The sequence below is a fragment of the Taudactylus pleione genome, unplaced genomic scaffold (assembly GCF_031769625.1).
Source record: "Taudactylus pleione unplaced genomic scaffold, aTauple2 ptg000201l, whole genome shotgun sequence".
Taxonomy (NCBI): domain Eukaryota; kingdom Metazoa; phylum Chordata; class Amphibia; order Anura; family Myobatrachidae; genus Taudactylus; species Taudactylus pleione.
Window position 1 is genome coordinate 2785626 of NW_028284603.1, and position 16855 is coordinate 2802480.

General features: G+C 37.8%; 1 protein-coding gene across 1 annotated transcript in view; it reads right to left on the reverse strand.

Moving 5' to 3' along the window:
- Nucleotides 1-1500: 1500 nt before the first annotated feature.
- The window catches only part of KIF16B (kinesin family member 16B), a 366374-nt gene continuing 351019 nt past the window's right edge, over nucleotides 1501-16855 (reverse strand). The window contains exon 26 of the mRNA XM_088477200.1: nucleotides 1501-5994. Coding sequence (XP_088333326.1) covers nucleotides 5836-5994 — 159 coding nt within the window. The 3' untranslated portion in view covers nucleotides 1501-5835. The remainder of the gene's footprint in view (nucleotides 5995-16855) is intronic.

Genomic DNA, 16855 nt, shown 5'->3' on the forward strand with positions numbered 1-16855 from the left:
AAAGCTGATCGGCTACTGTGGGCAACGTCAGCACTTTTTAGCAGGTTTGATACATTTCCCCTTATTGACATGTACAGGTATTCCTAAATCATTTCTACTGCTGAGCACTATTGGCCTAGAATCTGTGGTATTAAGAGTGAGATTGATCAAACCTACCGACAGCAACCAATCAGATTCTAGCTATCACTTACTAGACTATATTAGTTAAATAACTAGATTCTGATTGGTTGCTATGGATAACATCTCCACTTTTCCTTTTTTAGAAGGTTTCATGAAGCTCCCCCATAATCTAATAACGACCTGTGCTCAGCATTCCCTGGGAACCCTTCAGCATTCCCTGGCCCCCTGCCTGTGAACCCATCAGCATTCTGACGGCCATCATCTGTGGTAGATTTGTTTGGGGGAAACTCACTAGGCTCCCTCTTCTGTAGAAGTCATGTTTTACTGAGAGCAAGGGACAGAGGGCCTGCTTCAGAGATTTACATAAATCTGATATTTATGTACTGTACCTCTCCGGGTTTAATGATCTGAGGAGCCGCACTGCTCATGTGCAGAACTGGTCCAGCAATATTGGTCACAGCGCCCCAAAAGTCAAAGCCTGATTGACATGCTGCCGGCAGTTGGGGACAGTGACACTGAGCGTTACAGAAAATGGGGGCGTGCCGGCCCCGTTTCCTGTGAGTGCCAAAGTCAGTGGCTGCGTCCTTGGACGCAGCTCCACTGGCTTCAACAGCGTGATCACAGAAGCCGGCAGTGAGCATGTTGCAAAACACAAGGGTTACTTAGATGTTCACGCAGTTGAACAGACGCTGCATCTCCAGACACAGCAGCCGATCGCGTAAGCCAGCAGTGAACATCATTTTATTTAAGACACCTCCTGCAGCTTTTGCATATCTTAGCTAAATCCCTGCATACAAAGACCCAGCAGCTGCAAAAATTAGCGTATACATCTCTGAATCAGGCCTAGACTGGAAAAGGAATTCCAAGACACTTATGATTCACAGGAATGTTTTCAGCCCACCCAGAGCCTATCACACATCACCCTAATTACCCTGGTCCGATGCACTGTACATGTCTGTGTCTGTACGTGTGTGGGAGGAATGGACGTGTCCAGTCACCACCATTGGGTGGGCCACAGCCCCACCTCAATCAGTCAATAACATTTGTGAATGCGACAAAATGCTTTTCTCTGTTGCACCAACTTTGTAAAGTAGCCGGTCTAAAGAGTTAATGACAAACATTATTTTTAACCCAGCAGCAATCATTGTTCCTCTTAAAACAATTGATATAAAATATATTAAGACAGCAATAAATGTTTAAAAATGACCCTACGTATTGTGTGACAGGCAATCTAATACAATAGACAATCAATGGTAGCTTTGTTGGTGGTATATAAAAAGACAAAGTAAAATCAGTGTCTTTGTGGCGGCATCCGGAACAATAGCAAATGTCTATTATTAATGAAATAATAGGCCAATGCGACAAGCTCATTATCCAGCGTTTTTATTAAACGTAATCACAAAAAGGAAACAATAGTTACAATTTGTCTGCATAGTGGATATTGCTAGATAAAAAAAAAAAGTTCACACAAAGATAAGACGTTCATTATTAAAGTGTACATGTTGCTTATGGGCGGCAGAAACAGCCATTGTGTTGGCTGCACCAATAATCAGGTTATCAATCCCCTATAAACTCTGCCTTCCATCTCAGTGATGTCACCGGTCCCTTGCCGATGAATGAATGTTAAATCAGCTGACACAATGGACACCTCTCTCCTCTGTGTAGGTGACATCAATTAAACCTGTGTGTGAAATCATGACATTTCTATTGTCACAGTACCTGGCTGTCTAAGTCCCATGTAGATAATCTCCCCATACATACCAAGAGATAAACGTTAGCAATTCAGTGGAAACAGATTGTCAAAATGTAATCTGGAATTATTCATAGAAATGATCACACAAAATGTGTTTGCATATATAATGAAGTATACAAAGTCGCATTATTTACAATACAATATTACAAACATAATGTAGCCTGATGTGCTTACAAATTGCCCAAAATGATCACATGCCAAAACAAATATTACACATGCCTTTCAAATCTTAATTGCATTGCAATTAACATTAAGAGCATCTGAGTATTTATAAACTAGAATCTTACAAATAGGTAATCAGTGCATAAAGTGTTAAGACTTGAGGTAACATAACCGAAGCATAATCATTATTCTGCTCCACTTCTATCAAAAGAAAATATATAAAAAATACAGCTACAAAACCAATCGATTGTGCCCAACAGCTGCAAATGTCTACACACAAAACAACGCAGAAGGCGCATATAATTTATGGCTGCAAGTGCTACAAACTGTTATTATAGCGTTGCTATGAGTATATGGCTTTACATATAGACAGGTGATCTCAAACATATATAGAATTATACAAAATACACAAAGTCAAAATGAATTATGCTAAAATTTGTTTTTCACCTAGAAGACGTACATATCCTCGTGTATAGCTTTACTTGTTGCTGAATGACATACACAATTCAATAAATTAAAGTCGTGTGAAGGTGGAAAAAACCTTTAGCAATGTCAAGTAGCCAGATTTCAATTCCTCATTTTTAAATTGCTTTTAGAAAAACAAATCCAAAACATTTTATGCACTTTATTACGTCATTATATCGCATGGTCTGAACTTCCGTTCCGCTGACTCTCTCCTGCAGAATGGGAAACATCTTCAAACTTTAGTTCAGCTTAATAGCGCAAATGTTATATCCACGGAGGGTTATATTCTAATAATCACACTGTATTCAGATCTGCTGTTAACAGTCTGTCCTTCAATACACTTACAGTAGCAGCATCCATATGTTTAGTAGAGTTAGTATTTAAAATAATGTTTGGAAATTAAATGTCATTGAGTTGATGTGTACTTATGGGATGTAGTGTAAATACCGGCTGTCGGCATGCCGGCGCTCACAATGCCGAACCCGGAATCCCGACACCAGTCAGAATCTAGACCAACGGCATCCTGATGGTAAGTGGTGGGGTTAGGTACTGGAGGGGGTTAGATTTAGGCTGCGGGGGGTTAGGTTTAGACTGAGGGATGGGGGGAGGTTTAGGCTGTGGGGGGGGGTTAGGTTTAGGCTGAGAGATGGGGGGGAGGTTTAGGCTGCGTTTAGGATTAGGGTTAAGATACTTACTGACAGGTGTCTGTATCCTAGCCCTCTTGGGGTGCTGGCGTCTGGCTTCTGTCAGCCAGCATCCCGTACCCAATCCGTACTTATATATTGATTAGCTACAGTACAAAGGTATGCACATGACACAATAAGATGTAGTTATGATTTCAGCACAAAATATTGGTTACTAATGAAATACTGTAGCTGTTGAATTTGTAAACACAGATGAGGACTATACATGTAACCTAAAGTCCAGGTACTGTATCTGTAACCATGTTACCTAGATGTGCCTGAATACACTGTACATCTAGTAACTTTGGTAGCTCGAATCAAGTAAATAAAAAAAATTATATATATATATATATATATATATACACACCACATTTGCTTTCAATAGTTATGGTGTAATTATAGCCTACTTAAAACAACTTTTAGTGCTTTGTTAATTAGAAATTTCATGAAAAATTTTATTACACTGTAGATCGTTATATCAACAGATCTATACACGTCAATGACATAAATGCTCTGGAACGTAGACAAACAGAATATGTGCAGTGTATTGCTTAATTAGCCCTGAAAAACCTTAACTAGTATATATGACTAACCTTGGTACATAATATATTCCAGATCTAAAATGCTTGTAAGTTTTTAATGCTAACAGATAATGTATATATATATATTCTCCTTGTATTAGATTGCCTGTCACAACATATATGAAAACATATTCACACAACGTATAAATATATACACACACACACACATATATATTATGTGAAGCATATATTGTTGTGCAGTTGTTTCATTGATTGGACCTCCAGAGTGCTGCATCTTCTGTATGTATATACACATATATATATAATCACACACACAAACACACATATCTTGCAGACAAAGTACTGTACTGTATATGCATCTGAATTTTGAGTATTTAAAATGGCTTATATGTTATATGTTAATTAAATGAAGATGACCAGTAAAAACGATGTCATTATGCGTGGAGATATACAAGTAAAGAATGTTTAAAGTATTAATTTGGTTGGAGACATGAAGCTGAATTAATTAATTAACCATAATGAATTAAATTAAACCATAATAAGTCAGCATCTAAATGGAAGACCGTTCTCTTGTGACCTCTTAAGGTGCCCAAAATCTGCTATTTCCAACAGCAAATCAGATTCTTTTCAACCTAATTCAGCAACATCTATAATATGACTGAGACCTTTTTAGATATTATTGAGGAATGGCAGAAAACCAAGTTGGGTGACAACTATTATCTGATTGTGTATCCGACCACAATAGTACTTGATAGGATATACCGGTTTGGCCACATAAATTCGTGTACCTAAAGTGGAAAAAAGATCTGGCCATATGGTAACAAAGTCTATTTAACATTTTTTTTAACGCTATTACTGGAAAGTTGCTTCATTTAACTCTGACAGATCCCTGGCAGCCTTCACTTTTTCATAATTTACCATGGACAAGGGCATAAATAATGTGCGACTTTGATCTAGCAAATAGGCATTGGACATTCATGACCTTTGCCCTCCTGCCTTGATAATCATTCTATGATAGATTTATTTGCTAAGAACGCAAATGTCCAGTAACACATTACAAGCAGACATCTCCTATCAATGTCTAACTTGATTGAACAAAGCTGATTGGTTGCAGTGAGTGACTGTACATAGTCACTTTACTAGTAAATAACCATTACTGCTAGGGAGCAATGACCAGGACTGTTGTGTGCCATAAACAGTGGGCGCCTCGATGGTCCACTAAATGTATGGCAAGGGAATGTTTTTATGGCTTACCTCAAAGAAGATATTAAAATACATATTAGTGCTTTATGTTTGTTTGTTATGGTGCCCTCAAGTGCCTGGTGGTCAAATGCAATCACAGGAAGGTTAGATTTACAGCACTGCTGACAGAAATCCTGGGCTCAGCTACACTGAGACCTTAACACTACATGTGTGATATATGTCAAACAGGTTGAACTGCAATGTTGTATCACTCAGCTTATTACATGTAAATACAATCGTAAATTGCCACGACTACCTTCGTCCCATTGCACAAATAGTAGAGTGTAATAATGAAATTGTGATACACACACTATAACCTGTGGCAATGCAATTTCTGCTTAATATGAGAGAGTTTGCTTTGACGATCTTCCCCACAGTGGCAAACCTATGTTCACCAGCTGTTGTGGTAAATGTGCCAGAATGTCCGCTTGGCACATGCTGGAACTTGCAGTTCAACATCAGCTATATAGATCCCTTGACTGCATTATCCTTTCCTAGCATATCTTCAAAGTTTCCGTCATTAAGATTCATAAAATATGTCTTATATTATGAGAAATGGGTTTGGAAAGTAACCTTGCTCTGGCCAATAACACAGTGGTAGGCAATCTGGCTGTTCTTATTTTTGCTTAGCAAGGCAGAACATCATTGGGTGACGCGAATGGTCTGTCCAGGCCAAAGACAGCTGAGCTCTTTAAATCATTCAATGTGCCAAGTGGTAAGTGGTGCTATGGTTTAAACATTTAAGACATTACATGGAAGTGCAGTGTGTTCTTTGTAGCAATCATATTAAGTTTTTGTTGCTTTTTTTCTTCTTCTTTTGACTCTATACATAAAAAGGCACTTTTTTCCCTTCTCTTTCAACGACTTCTTAGCCAGTACCGTGGCTGCTGTAGTCAAAAACTCCTTTCTTGAAGAAGGGTGAGAACTCGCAGATTGTGTGCTTGGAGAGGGTCAGGCTGACTTTATCGATGTGCAATGGAGAAGTGGGAGACTTCAGCATTATAGAGAAAAAGTTTCGGAGGTATTTCTAAAAAGAAAGAAATTGCAATAAATTAGTCATTTTTCTAAATGTGTACTCTTTAGGCTTCGAAAACAGTTTTACTTCCGTCTCAAGGTACAAATGCTTATAATGATATCAAATAGCTGCTGTAGACGCAGAAAGTAATAACCTAACATTGTACAATGATTTTCCAGGAGGAAAATGTTAGACATGCATAAGAAAACAGTTGTTTTGTACGCCGCAAACTTCCCCAAGGCAATATGATGTGTGTATATACAGTGTATTTACTAGTTTATCCTGTGTTCCATATAGACTTCATGGCACGAGGAGCAGAAATATCTCCCAGTGTACATATTGTGAGTCTTGGGACAATAATAAACAGAGTGCCAAGATGTACCAGGGTGTAGATTACTAATACAAATAGGATAGTCATAATCTCTTTGCACTTGTAATCCATGCTGGCAAATAACTATTTTCTAATTATAAAGTAAAATGACATTGACAATTTGTTTAGATTCTGGCCGAGGATTGGCCAAGGTTAGTACTGCATAATGTAAGTGTACAATCACACCACTCTTTTTCACCTGTTACAAATATGGACATACTGTATACAGAAATGGAAAGGCTTGAATTATTTCAAGTAAAAAAAAATATGGAAAAACAACAATAAAATAGCCATATATTCTTTAAGAGGCAGAACATTTGAAGAAAATACTTTTTGTTCCTACTGCTTTGTGATCCTGTAAAAACGAAAAAATGTATAGCACAGAAGTAGGATGACAGATAAATGTCCACTGCCCAGATGGTCTATCAATGTCCAATGTATTCATCACAATGTTACTTTGTACAGTTTACTATCCGGCTGTACAGTATATACAGTATAGCATGAATTACACCACTGCAATAGTATGTCTATAATGGAGAAATTGCTCCTGTATAATCTATAGAGCATTCTATATAGTAAACATTCTAAAAATGTTGTTGAAATTGTTCTGTGCTGTCGGACATATTTTAAGCATATTCAGTAAGAAAAAGTTAGTGGCAATGCCATTCTAAGGCAGAAGGCAGGCAAGTACTGTGCATCACCACAAGAGTGGTTATACTGTAGCTAATGGCTTTGCCGTTACTAGGGGGTAAGTAGCCTGGTCTCTACATTGAGCAGCCTGTGCAGCAAAAGACTCCAATCCTGTAGTCTGGAATGGATCCATTTCATTGTATCTCTAATTTAAATTCCGTTCCAATATTTCTGATTGTTTTGTGTCTGTCCTTATGGCTGTGATCTTGCCCATATGCTCTTCTCTCTTTACACCTCCTCTCTCAGCAAACTAATATGCTCCTTCAGCCTTTACATCACTTCAATCCAGACAATATTCAAATCTGCCTCTCCTCTCACCACTCTCCTACCCTGTGTCCCCGACTGCTACAAAGTGGAACTGATAATAATTCCCCTTCCAGTCATCTCTCTCTAACGATCAACAACATTATTCTTTCAATTTCGCACTCCTGGCACTTCTGAGTCATCATCGACTTATATCAAGTCTCTTGTCTTGTTGTCTGCACTTTTCAAAAACATTTTTTAGACGCTGACTTTTCCCCCAGGACAATACCAAAAAACATGTCCACTCCTTTATTAACTCCTGCCTTGATTACTGCAAACTCATAATTTCTAGTCTTTTTCTCACTTATCAGTGTCCTCTCCCACCGCTCTTCATCCACAGCAGCTCTCTGTAAATTGCTATACTGGCTCCCCAATACATGCATAATGCAATTCATATTGTTCACCCTCACCTGCGTTTACCCTACTGATATCTCTGATATCTCATTAAGAGATAACCCCCAGCTCGACCTACTCATTATGAGACTGATTCAGTTGGGAGAAAAGCAATAAAGAGCAAGTCACTTGGTAATACCATGCTGCACTGCAGGTGGGGCAGATATAAAATGTGCAGAGAGATTTAGATTTGAGGGGAGCATGTCCAAAACAAAATCTAAATTGCAGTGTAAAAATAAAGCTTTCCAGTATTTGCGGGTTACATGCAGAAGCAGACAGTATTTATCCTGCATGCTAAAATGTGTTTGCAACCCTTGCATGGCAACATGGCTTGTCCAGGTGCAATGTTACTTGCTCTTTTCTTTGCTTTACTCCCACCTTAGAATCAGGCACTATGTCACTGACCTATGCCTCTCCTCCCCTCTGATAACATCTCATGAATCTCCCCTGTATTTGCATGTTCCCTAGAGTCACTCTTGAGTGGGGTTCTGCCTATAAAAACCGCCCGTTGTTCCCAAAGAGTACGACACAGTCGCCTGTACTTAGGCTGCCGCCAGGTCTTAAGCTCCAGACAGTAGGGGTTTATACAAACAGCGGGAGTTTGCAAGTATTGCGAAAACAGTATAAAACTGGAGTAGTAGTAGTACAAAGGATGGACACAAGCAAGATAGAATGCAAACTAATAACAGGTAGCATGATTATCAGCAATACTATGTAATATCATCACAGGGTAATTACCACAGAGCAGTGTGCTCTGCGGACAATAACAGAATACGATTGCATATAAATACAACTACAAAAAATAGTGGCAATCACAAACAGATATATTGCAAGATGGTATAGCAATAAACTCACATGCAGCTGGCAGCATGGAATTGCAGCATAACATCTAATGCAGAATGGATTAGCAATATATAAACTAGCGTGTGTTTTGTAGAGTGTAATAGCAGCAAGAGATATGAGTATGTACATATATTGCAGGATGGAATAGCAAAAGTACACAACACCAATGGCTTGCAGAGCGGATTTGCAGCACAATGAAAGTTCCAGGTACACTTGCAACAGTTAAAGGTAACACAAGGCAGACCCAGGACAGGAACCAGGAATACCAAACAGCAGATACATGAACAGGGACCGGATGGCACGACTTACACAAAAATATCTCTGGTAAGGCAGGAATGGGCTGGCTGCCCTATAACAGAAGTCAGAGCCAATCCCGTGTGAGCAAACGAGACCAGCCTCTGGTAATTACCACTATGAGCAGCTGAGTGCTGCATGTTCACAGAGGCTTCCCAGCTGGGAGCAATCAGCCTGGACCAAATCTCACTGTGGCTGTCTTTGCCTGTTAACCATCTCAGCTCTGGCTAGAAACCTGCAGCAGATATGAGCTGTCATGACGGCTCATAACACTCCAGTCTGCAGGACTTCTCCCATGCTACTCCACATTTACTAAATTCCTTACTCCATCTGGTCAAACTCTACCTCAACCTACAATTTTTCAAGCGCTCCCTCAAAACCAACCTCTTTACTATTCTACTCCCACCTCACACTACACCCTCTACACACTAAGTGCCTCAAGTCCCAGCCGTTCCTATTATCCAAATACCTCCTGCAGTCTCTACTTTGTTACCTCTAGACCATAGGTTCCCAAACTGGGTACTCAAGGCACCCCAACAGTCCATGTTTTAAGGATATCCATGGTTGAGCACAGATGGTTCAATCAAAAGACTGAGGTACTATTTAAGTCACCTGTGCCCAAGCATGGTTATCCTTAAAACCTGGACCGTTAGGATGCCTTGAAGACCGAGTTTGGGAACCACTGTTCTAGACTGTAAACGCTCATGTGCAGGGCCCATTCTTCTGTCTGTCTCATGCTCGCACATCCTCTATCTACATTGTAAGTTTTGTCTACATTATATTTATTTGCTTAATATTTATTTACATGACTTGCAATGTACCTCCTTTACATAACTTGTATATAACATTTTTATCTGTATGACCTTCACTTCTGACTGTCTGGCATAGTGGATTCAGTGATGCTATGCAAAATAAGTTCTGATGATATAGTAAAGATGCATGACGTCAGTTGAAAACATGCTGTATACATTTGAATCGAATGTAATTATACCCTTAATCGTATATTTCATGTTTATTAGAAGGCTGATATGGTATTTGTGTCATTTAGTAGAGTGGAGGTTTCTGTGATGTCAATGTTGTGTCTACAGAATAATCATTTACTACTGATCTTTATAAAGAACCACTCCGCTAGCTATTGTAGTTATTATTAGCTTACTGGAGCCCGTATGTTGATTGCTGCAGAGGCTGATTTCTGTTTATATATACTTAGATAATGCTTTTTAGGTGTGTTTTATTTTGTTGTTGCTGTTACAGACCGGGTAATAAATGCATTATCCCTCCGCTTCTTCCTTTTTGTAATTCCTCTGTTAAATGAATATTAAAAATCTTAATAAAAGTAAATGTTAAAAAAATAAAAATAAACCATTCAATAAAAATATAAGTTTAAAACTTCCAATATATACATACTACATGAAAACATATAACGTCAATGCCTAAAAATACTAGCAAAAGCATTGTATGTTTAAAAATAAACACCATAAAATTAATTTGTAGTCCAATTTATCTTATCTTTCTGTTAATGAACCATAACCTTAGAGTGAATATTGGAAAAACAATACACAATACACAATTCTCACACACATCCCAGGGGAGTGTTGAGATTAGGCAATAAAGTGAGCAGCAAACTATATTATATCTGACTTCACAATAAGCTATGAAAATAATGGCGTTATCATTTCTAACAATAATTAAACTATTAACAAAAAAAAAAACATTCTTCAATCAAGTAGAGTCACTATCATCCTGTATAATTAGATGTGCAGTTACCAACTCATTAAATGCTAATTGGCATGTACAATACTTCATATTCTCTGTAATAATGGTGATTTGCACTTTTTATGGGTCTTGCAAACAAACAAATGAAGATGTCACACACACAGATCTAGATAATCAATGAATAGATGGGAGCGTGGCTGGTTTTCTAATGAAATTTGCGCCTCTTTTTAAGTAAAACTCTGCAATAAATATTCTGACAGGCCCAGCCAGTGATGGACATCAATCCTTGCGAGCACAAATCAAAACAAGTCATGTCATAGCTATTTACAAATGACAACAAAGGAATTGAATTTACCACGCAGTCTGGGCAAGCAGTGACAGCTTGTCATTTTTGGAATGGCCTTGGCAAGCAGCTACCAAAGTATTTGACATGAATCATCCTCCAAACCCTTTGCCCAGATCAAAAAAAAAAAAAGTGGAAGACTGATAATGAAAGAACAAGTTTGGCCTGGACTGAAATTTTCGAACTGGCTGGTTATCGACATTTCAACAATAGTAATTTTAGTTTTGTATCCAGGCTGTTAAAGCATGATGCTGCAATATGCAGAAACTGTGCCATTATAGAAATATATTCCCAACAAACAACCAGAACAGGCTCAGACTGATGTCCTAGCTTCGGGCTGGTGTAGTGAATCGACAATATTTTATATTATTTAAGGACAGCTTAAAAAGAGCAACCTGTCAGGCCCACCCTCCTAACAAACGCCTGTAATTAACTGTTCTCCAAGGTGATATTTCAGATGGCCACAGAGTGCAAGTGCATTATTATGCTGGGTGAAATGCTAGCACTATATAATAATTTGCTATGGTCTGTCCATCTTCAACATGCACGTGCCCCAATGGCTCCCACTACAAGGGAGGAGAGACAGGCCATAGCCTAAAAGGAGAGGAGGAATGCAGCATTGGGAACATGTTAAATATGGGGGCAGTACGGACCATTGGGGGGGAGAGGGGGGGAGTGTGTGGTGGGGGGGAGTGTGTGGTGGAGGTGATGGAGCAGCAGGCATACACTGAGGTACCCCTTTACTAGCTCTATTAAAATAGTATCATCTAATACAGTGTTTATTCTTTAGGACATCAACTTACAATAATGGCCTAAACTGTTATTATAGTGAGGGTGGTGTTATGGGGAGATGCATCTAACCTTTCATAGCCATCAAGTGGAGAGAGATAATAGTGCCAACCAATCAGCTTCTAACTATTATTTTTCAAACATATCCTGTAAAATGAGTTAGGAGATGATTGGCTGGTACTTTATCCCTCTCCAAAGCTTGATACATCTACCCCATAAAGAGAGTGTAAGATACGTTTTCCTTGACAAATACACAGTGATAATAAGTAATGTTAGAAAAAAAATGGACATGGTCATCGCAGACATCACCCAACCCATCAATAAAAGTACTTTAGTTTTATTGAGTAAGAATGTCAAAGTATATTCTACTACTAGTGTTTGCCCGTAGCTTCACTCGCGTGAATGTCTGTTATTGCTTAGCGACTCTATGATATGTAGTATTTGTCTTGGTGCACCATCTACTGGATTGACATGTATAATGCAACTTCATGATTCAAGATAAGCTGCCTGATTAGTGCTAAATATATAGTTGGATTTTCCTGAGAAATAAATCTTGAGATATATATATATCTATATATCTACTGTAAGTATTTCTATATAACTGCATTCGGGGTGTGCAATATATGTATTATATATATAGTCATAAACAGTCCCTAAAAATTTATATTTTTGGCTTGAGGAGCCTGCAAACTGTATTGGCCGAGTGTCAAGCATCTGTTTTTTCCTTCATTGCTCCTCTCCTTGATGTCACATTGAGATAATGTACATACTTCCGTTTTTTTCTAGGTGACTAAGCTATACAATATTGAAAAGCCAATCTAAATTCATCCCATAGTTTTTGCATGATGCCGGAACAGACAGACAAACCAAAATTCAGGATTTTTTTTTTTTGTCTCCATAGTTCATACACAAACCCATCTATATTTCAAAAATAGAAAAAAATTCTATGTACAGACACAACCAGTACAACTTTATTTTAAGTATAGATATGTCTATGCTACTGCTTTTTAGAATACTATGCCTTAATCGCTGCAACACAGATACAGTATATAACTTGAATGCATTAGTAACTCAGCAGGACTGCAATTGCAAGCTACTGTATACGCATGTGATATCGATATGTTTGCAGTAAATGTTACAGTAAAGGAAAGCATACTATGCCATTTAAGACTCCTGTTGAGGCAGGTTACCCTAAAAAAAGATTTAATTACTATTTTACACACATTTCACAACCCATACAACAAAATGTATAAAGGTTTAATAATGTCAAATGTTAAAAATCAACTATATATTGGATTCTGGGTTGTACATAGTCAAATATTATTAATATTTTGGCATACCTGTATTTATGTGCATCTTACTCTGTGTGAAATCAAATATAGCACCCAAAACTAAGAGGGGACATAATGACTATCCACTCTGACATTTGGGGGCAAATTTAATTGGCCGCAAGGTTTTCCCCACAAAAATTTACGTGGGCACTGCCACCATTTTTCTTCATTATCGCAAGTGTGCACGGTACCAATATCCATTGCGTCCAATAGAAAAAAAAAGTGGTTTTATATTTTTTTCATAGGATATATATATATATATATATCTCCTTAGATAGATAGATAGATAGACAGACAGATATACCACTCCAGAGGTGTGGCACTTAAAGCGTTTATAAAGAAGACGCTGGCACAATCAATAATTTCAACGTTTCAATCTTGTATGATTTTCATCAGGAAATTAGACACCGTTCATTCCGCGTATCACATTGTGATATGGATATAGTTGAAATTTTATGGTTAATACAAGTGTGGTACAATTTTCTACTTATCTTTGAAGGTTCTTTTTTCCTTTTTTATTTTTTGTTATGACTATGTTTTCTTTTGTTAGGGGGTTCCAATTTGTATTTTTTTTTTATATATATATAAAATATGTAAACTTGGATTTGTATGTATGATATTAAATCCGCTCATTCAAGTGATAATGTAAACTAATTTAGATTGCAGTTTATAAATAATAGAAAACTTATGTGTTTTAGCAAAGCATCGTATTTTTCTATGGTTTGTTATTTTGATATGTCTATCTGATGTGGTTTTACTGCACTTCTCTAGTATCTGGTATTTACTGTAAAAACTGTACAATTCTGTAGGTTCAATACAAATTACTGTATTAAATATATGCATTAATGGCTGATTTGTGCATTTTTATTTAAAGTTAAAAAAATATATAAAGCAAACTTTTTTTTATTACAAACGAATAAAAGGAAAATGTAAAAAAAAAATAGAAAAAAAATGGATTTTAGGGTAATTTTAGGCCCTTAAAATAAAAAAATAAATAAAGAAAAGATAATAAAGCAATTATTTTTCATTTCCATAAATGCCTTAATTTAATTTGGGGTGCAAAAATTAACAAAAATATTAATTTGGGGTAATTTGAGGCCATTATTGGTTTTAACAACCAATAATTACATGCAATTATCAGGCTAATTAAAAACTTCCAATTTCCTAATTACTCAAAAGGGAGGGTGGGGAGGTCCAAGGGGTTCTGAAGGGGTCCCCAACATTCTTAGCTTAAAATAGGGATTTTTATATTTTTTAGACCTGCTCACGGGCTGCAAGAAATAGTTGCGTTAATTCCTATAGAAATTACCACCGCAGCTGCTGTGTTATTCAAAACTTTGCCTGCAAATTGTAAATGCCCCTTTGTTTCACCAAACTTGAGAGTCAGCGCCATGCCATAAAGAAGATGCATGTATAATGCATAATAGTGATGGTAATATCTAAATAAATTCCAGTTAATAATAGTGTGCTCTGGATTCCTGGGCCCTGCAAACATGAACTGGGCCTTCAGTTTAATGCTTTTATATGGCCCGTGAACCGCTCAATATAATTTACAGCAGGGAGTGTATAATCTCACAAGTAATAAAAACAAAGGAGATTGCAGAATTAATTGTATACTGTGTATTACTTTATCATTTTATCGCAATCAATACTGTATATATTGCAAGTCCTCCTTAATGACACATTCAAACTGCCTCTAAGTGGCTTGTAATTATCAATGGCCAAAACATTTTACCTTGTATGCAAAAGCCTATACTGTGTATAAATGTCATGCCTCCTATATGTGTCCTAAAAAGGTCCAAAATCAAACAGCTAGTGTAACTTTAGGAAAAAAATATGTATTTTTTTGTACTGGGATAGTGCTACATGATCTTCTAAAGGGCACTATATAATATAAAGGGCACAAAAATATACACTTTAATAGCAAAACCATGACTAGCACTTTATTAAGATATATACTGTAACTAGTAATTGTCCAACCTTTTCTCTTTATGTTCTGATCCCTATGTCGCAATCAGTGGACTTTTTCCCAGAACCTTCATTACTACCAGAAGCTGGACTATGGGCCTGATTAAACATGGGTCACAATTGCAACAGTGTACCCAGATCGGTCGATGGTGCGTAGTGCACGTGCTTGAGTTAGCATTGCAATCACAGACGCAGATACAAAGCCATTGCAGAGTGAGTGACGTCAGCGTTTGGGGGGTGGTGACAGGGGAGTGGTAGGAGAAACGCAGACGTGCCTGTCCACTTGAACGCCGTTACTTGGGCGTGCATAAATTAGCCACTGCGACGGCATACGCAGTAAGGCCAGACCTGTTGTAATTGTGTATGAGCGACCAACGTTACACGATGGTACCGATGTTTACGCAGGATTGCAAGGTATAATGGATGTGCGAAAGTGGTATGGGTGTCTCCATTCTGGCTTTGGGCATCAGTCATTAATATATTTTCACAGTAGACCTGCGTGCATAATTGCAGCTGCAAAAGCAATAGCTATCCGTAGTGAATTAGACCCTATGTAGCTTATGTGTCTGCACAGAAAACAAGAGGATTTAATCAGTCCATTCCTATCCAAGAATGCAGAATAGACGTGTTCCCTTCTCCTCTATTGACTAGGACTTCTACTCTTCTGACCTGCAGCAGCTACCTTTAAGTCATACATTAAAATGATCGACAATTCGATCAATTATACTTAAATATGTGTGTGCCTAAAACCTCTGACAAACAGTGTTGGTGAGGCAAGTGCTATTTATTGAGCAGTCTCTTGCCTAAGGCTACCACTAATGCTATGGCAATATGGAAACTAAAATGTGTTGTGACTACAAAAATACTCTCTTTATACAGCAATAGCAGCAGCGACATCTTCAGGACGGACAGATGGAGAAAACTACAGATGTGGAATTTCATTTAAAAATTACTTTTATTGTCAGTTATGCATCCTCTTAATGAACCAAGATGCAGAGTTCCATTATCTCACTGTTTATACAACATATTAAAATGTCAGCTTACATATTGTGTGTGCGCGCGTGGGGGTAATGTACAAGTAAAACTGACACTGCAGATTAAATCCTTGTGTCAGTAATGATTACTGGAGAGTTCGGTAGATGTGGATAATAAACAGGTAAAAGAATGTATAACAGGATTTTTTTTTGTTTTTATGAAAATTAAATACATAAAATATCGGAATATAAATTATGCACAAATCCCAAGGCACATTATTGGATGCTCGTTAAATTACCTTAGAATTTATGACTTAAAAACAGAGCAACAGAATATTAAGGTGATAGCAATGTAATCAAATAGTGCTACACGTTTATAACAACAAATGAAATTTTTGCAGACCCCCTATCCATTATGATAGAGCACTACTGCCCCCAGCCTCCACCAAGTCACAAATGTTTAATAGAAGAAAATGTTCTCCACCAAAAACTACAAAATTGACTTGTGTTATGGTGACTTACAGATGTGTCATCTTTGCTGCAGTCGCGTCAAACAGCTCCTCGTGGCGCGGCTGGTCGCAAGAGCCTCTGCCGAGCACCTGTTTTGCCGAAAATGTCTCTAAGTCGCAAGGCGATGTGACCAGGAAGCACCAGGAGACTGTGCTGAATTTGGTATGTGACAATTTTAAAGCTGTGTGTGTCTCTCAATCGGCATGCAAAGTGCCACGATGCAGCGGGCGCAGCTTTTTTTTTCCACGCCAAGTGCCATTTGCATTCTCAGTAGCACACAGATATACAAGTGTCACATATCATATTAATCAGCACAGTCTCCTGATTAGACGCATTTTCGGCACAGAGA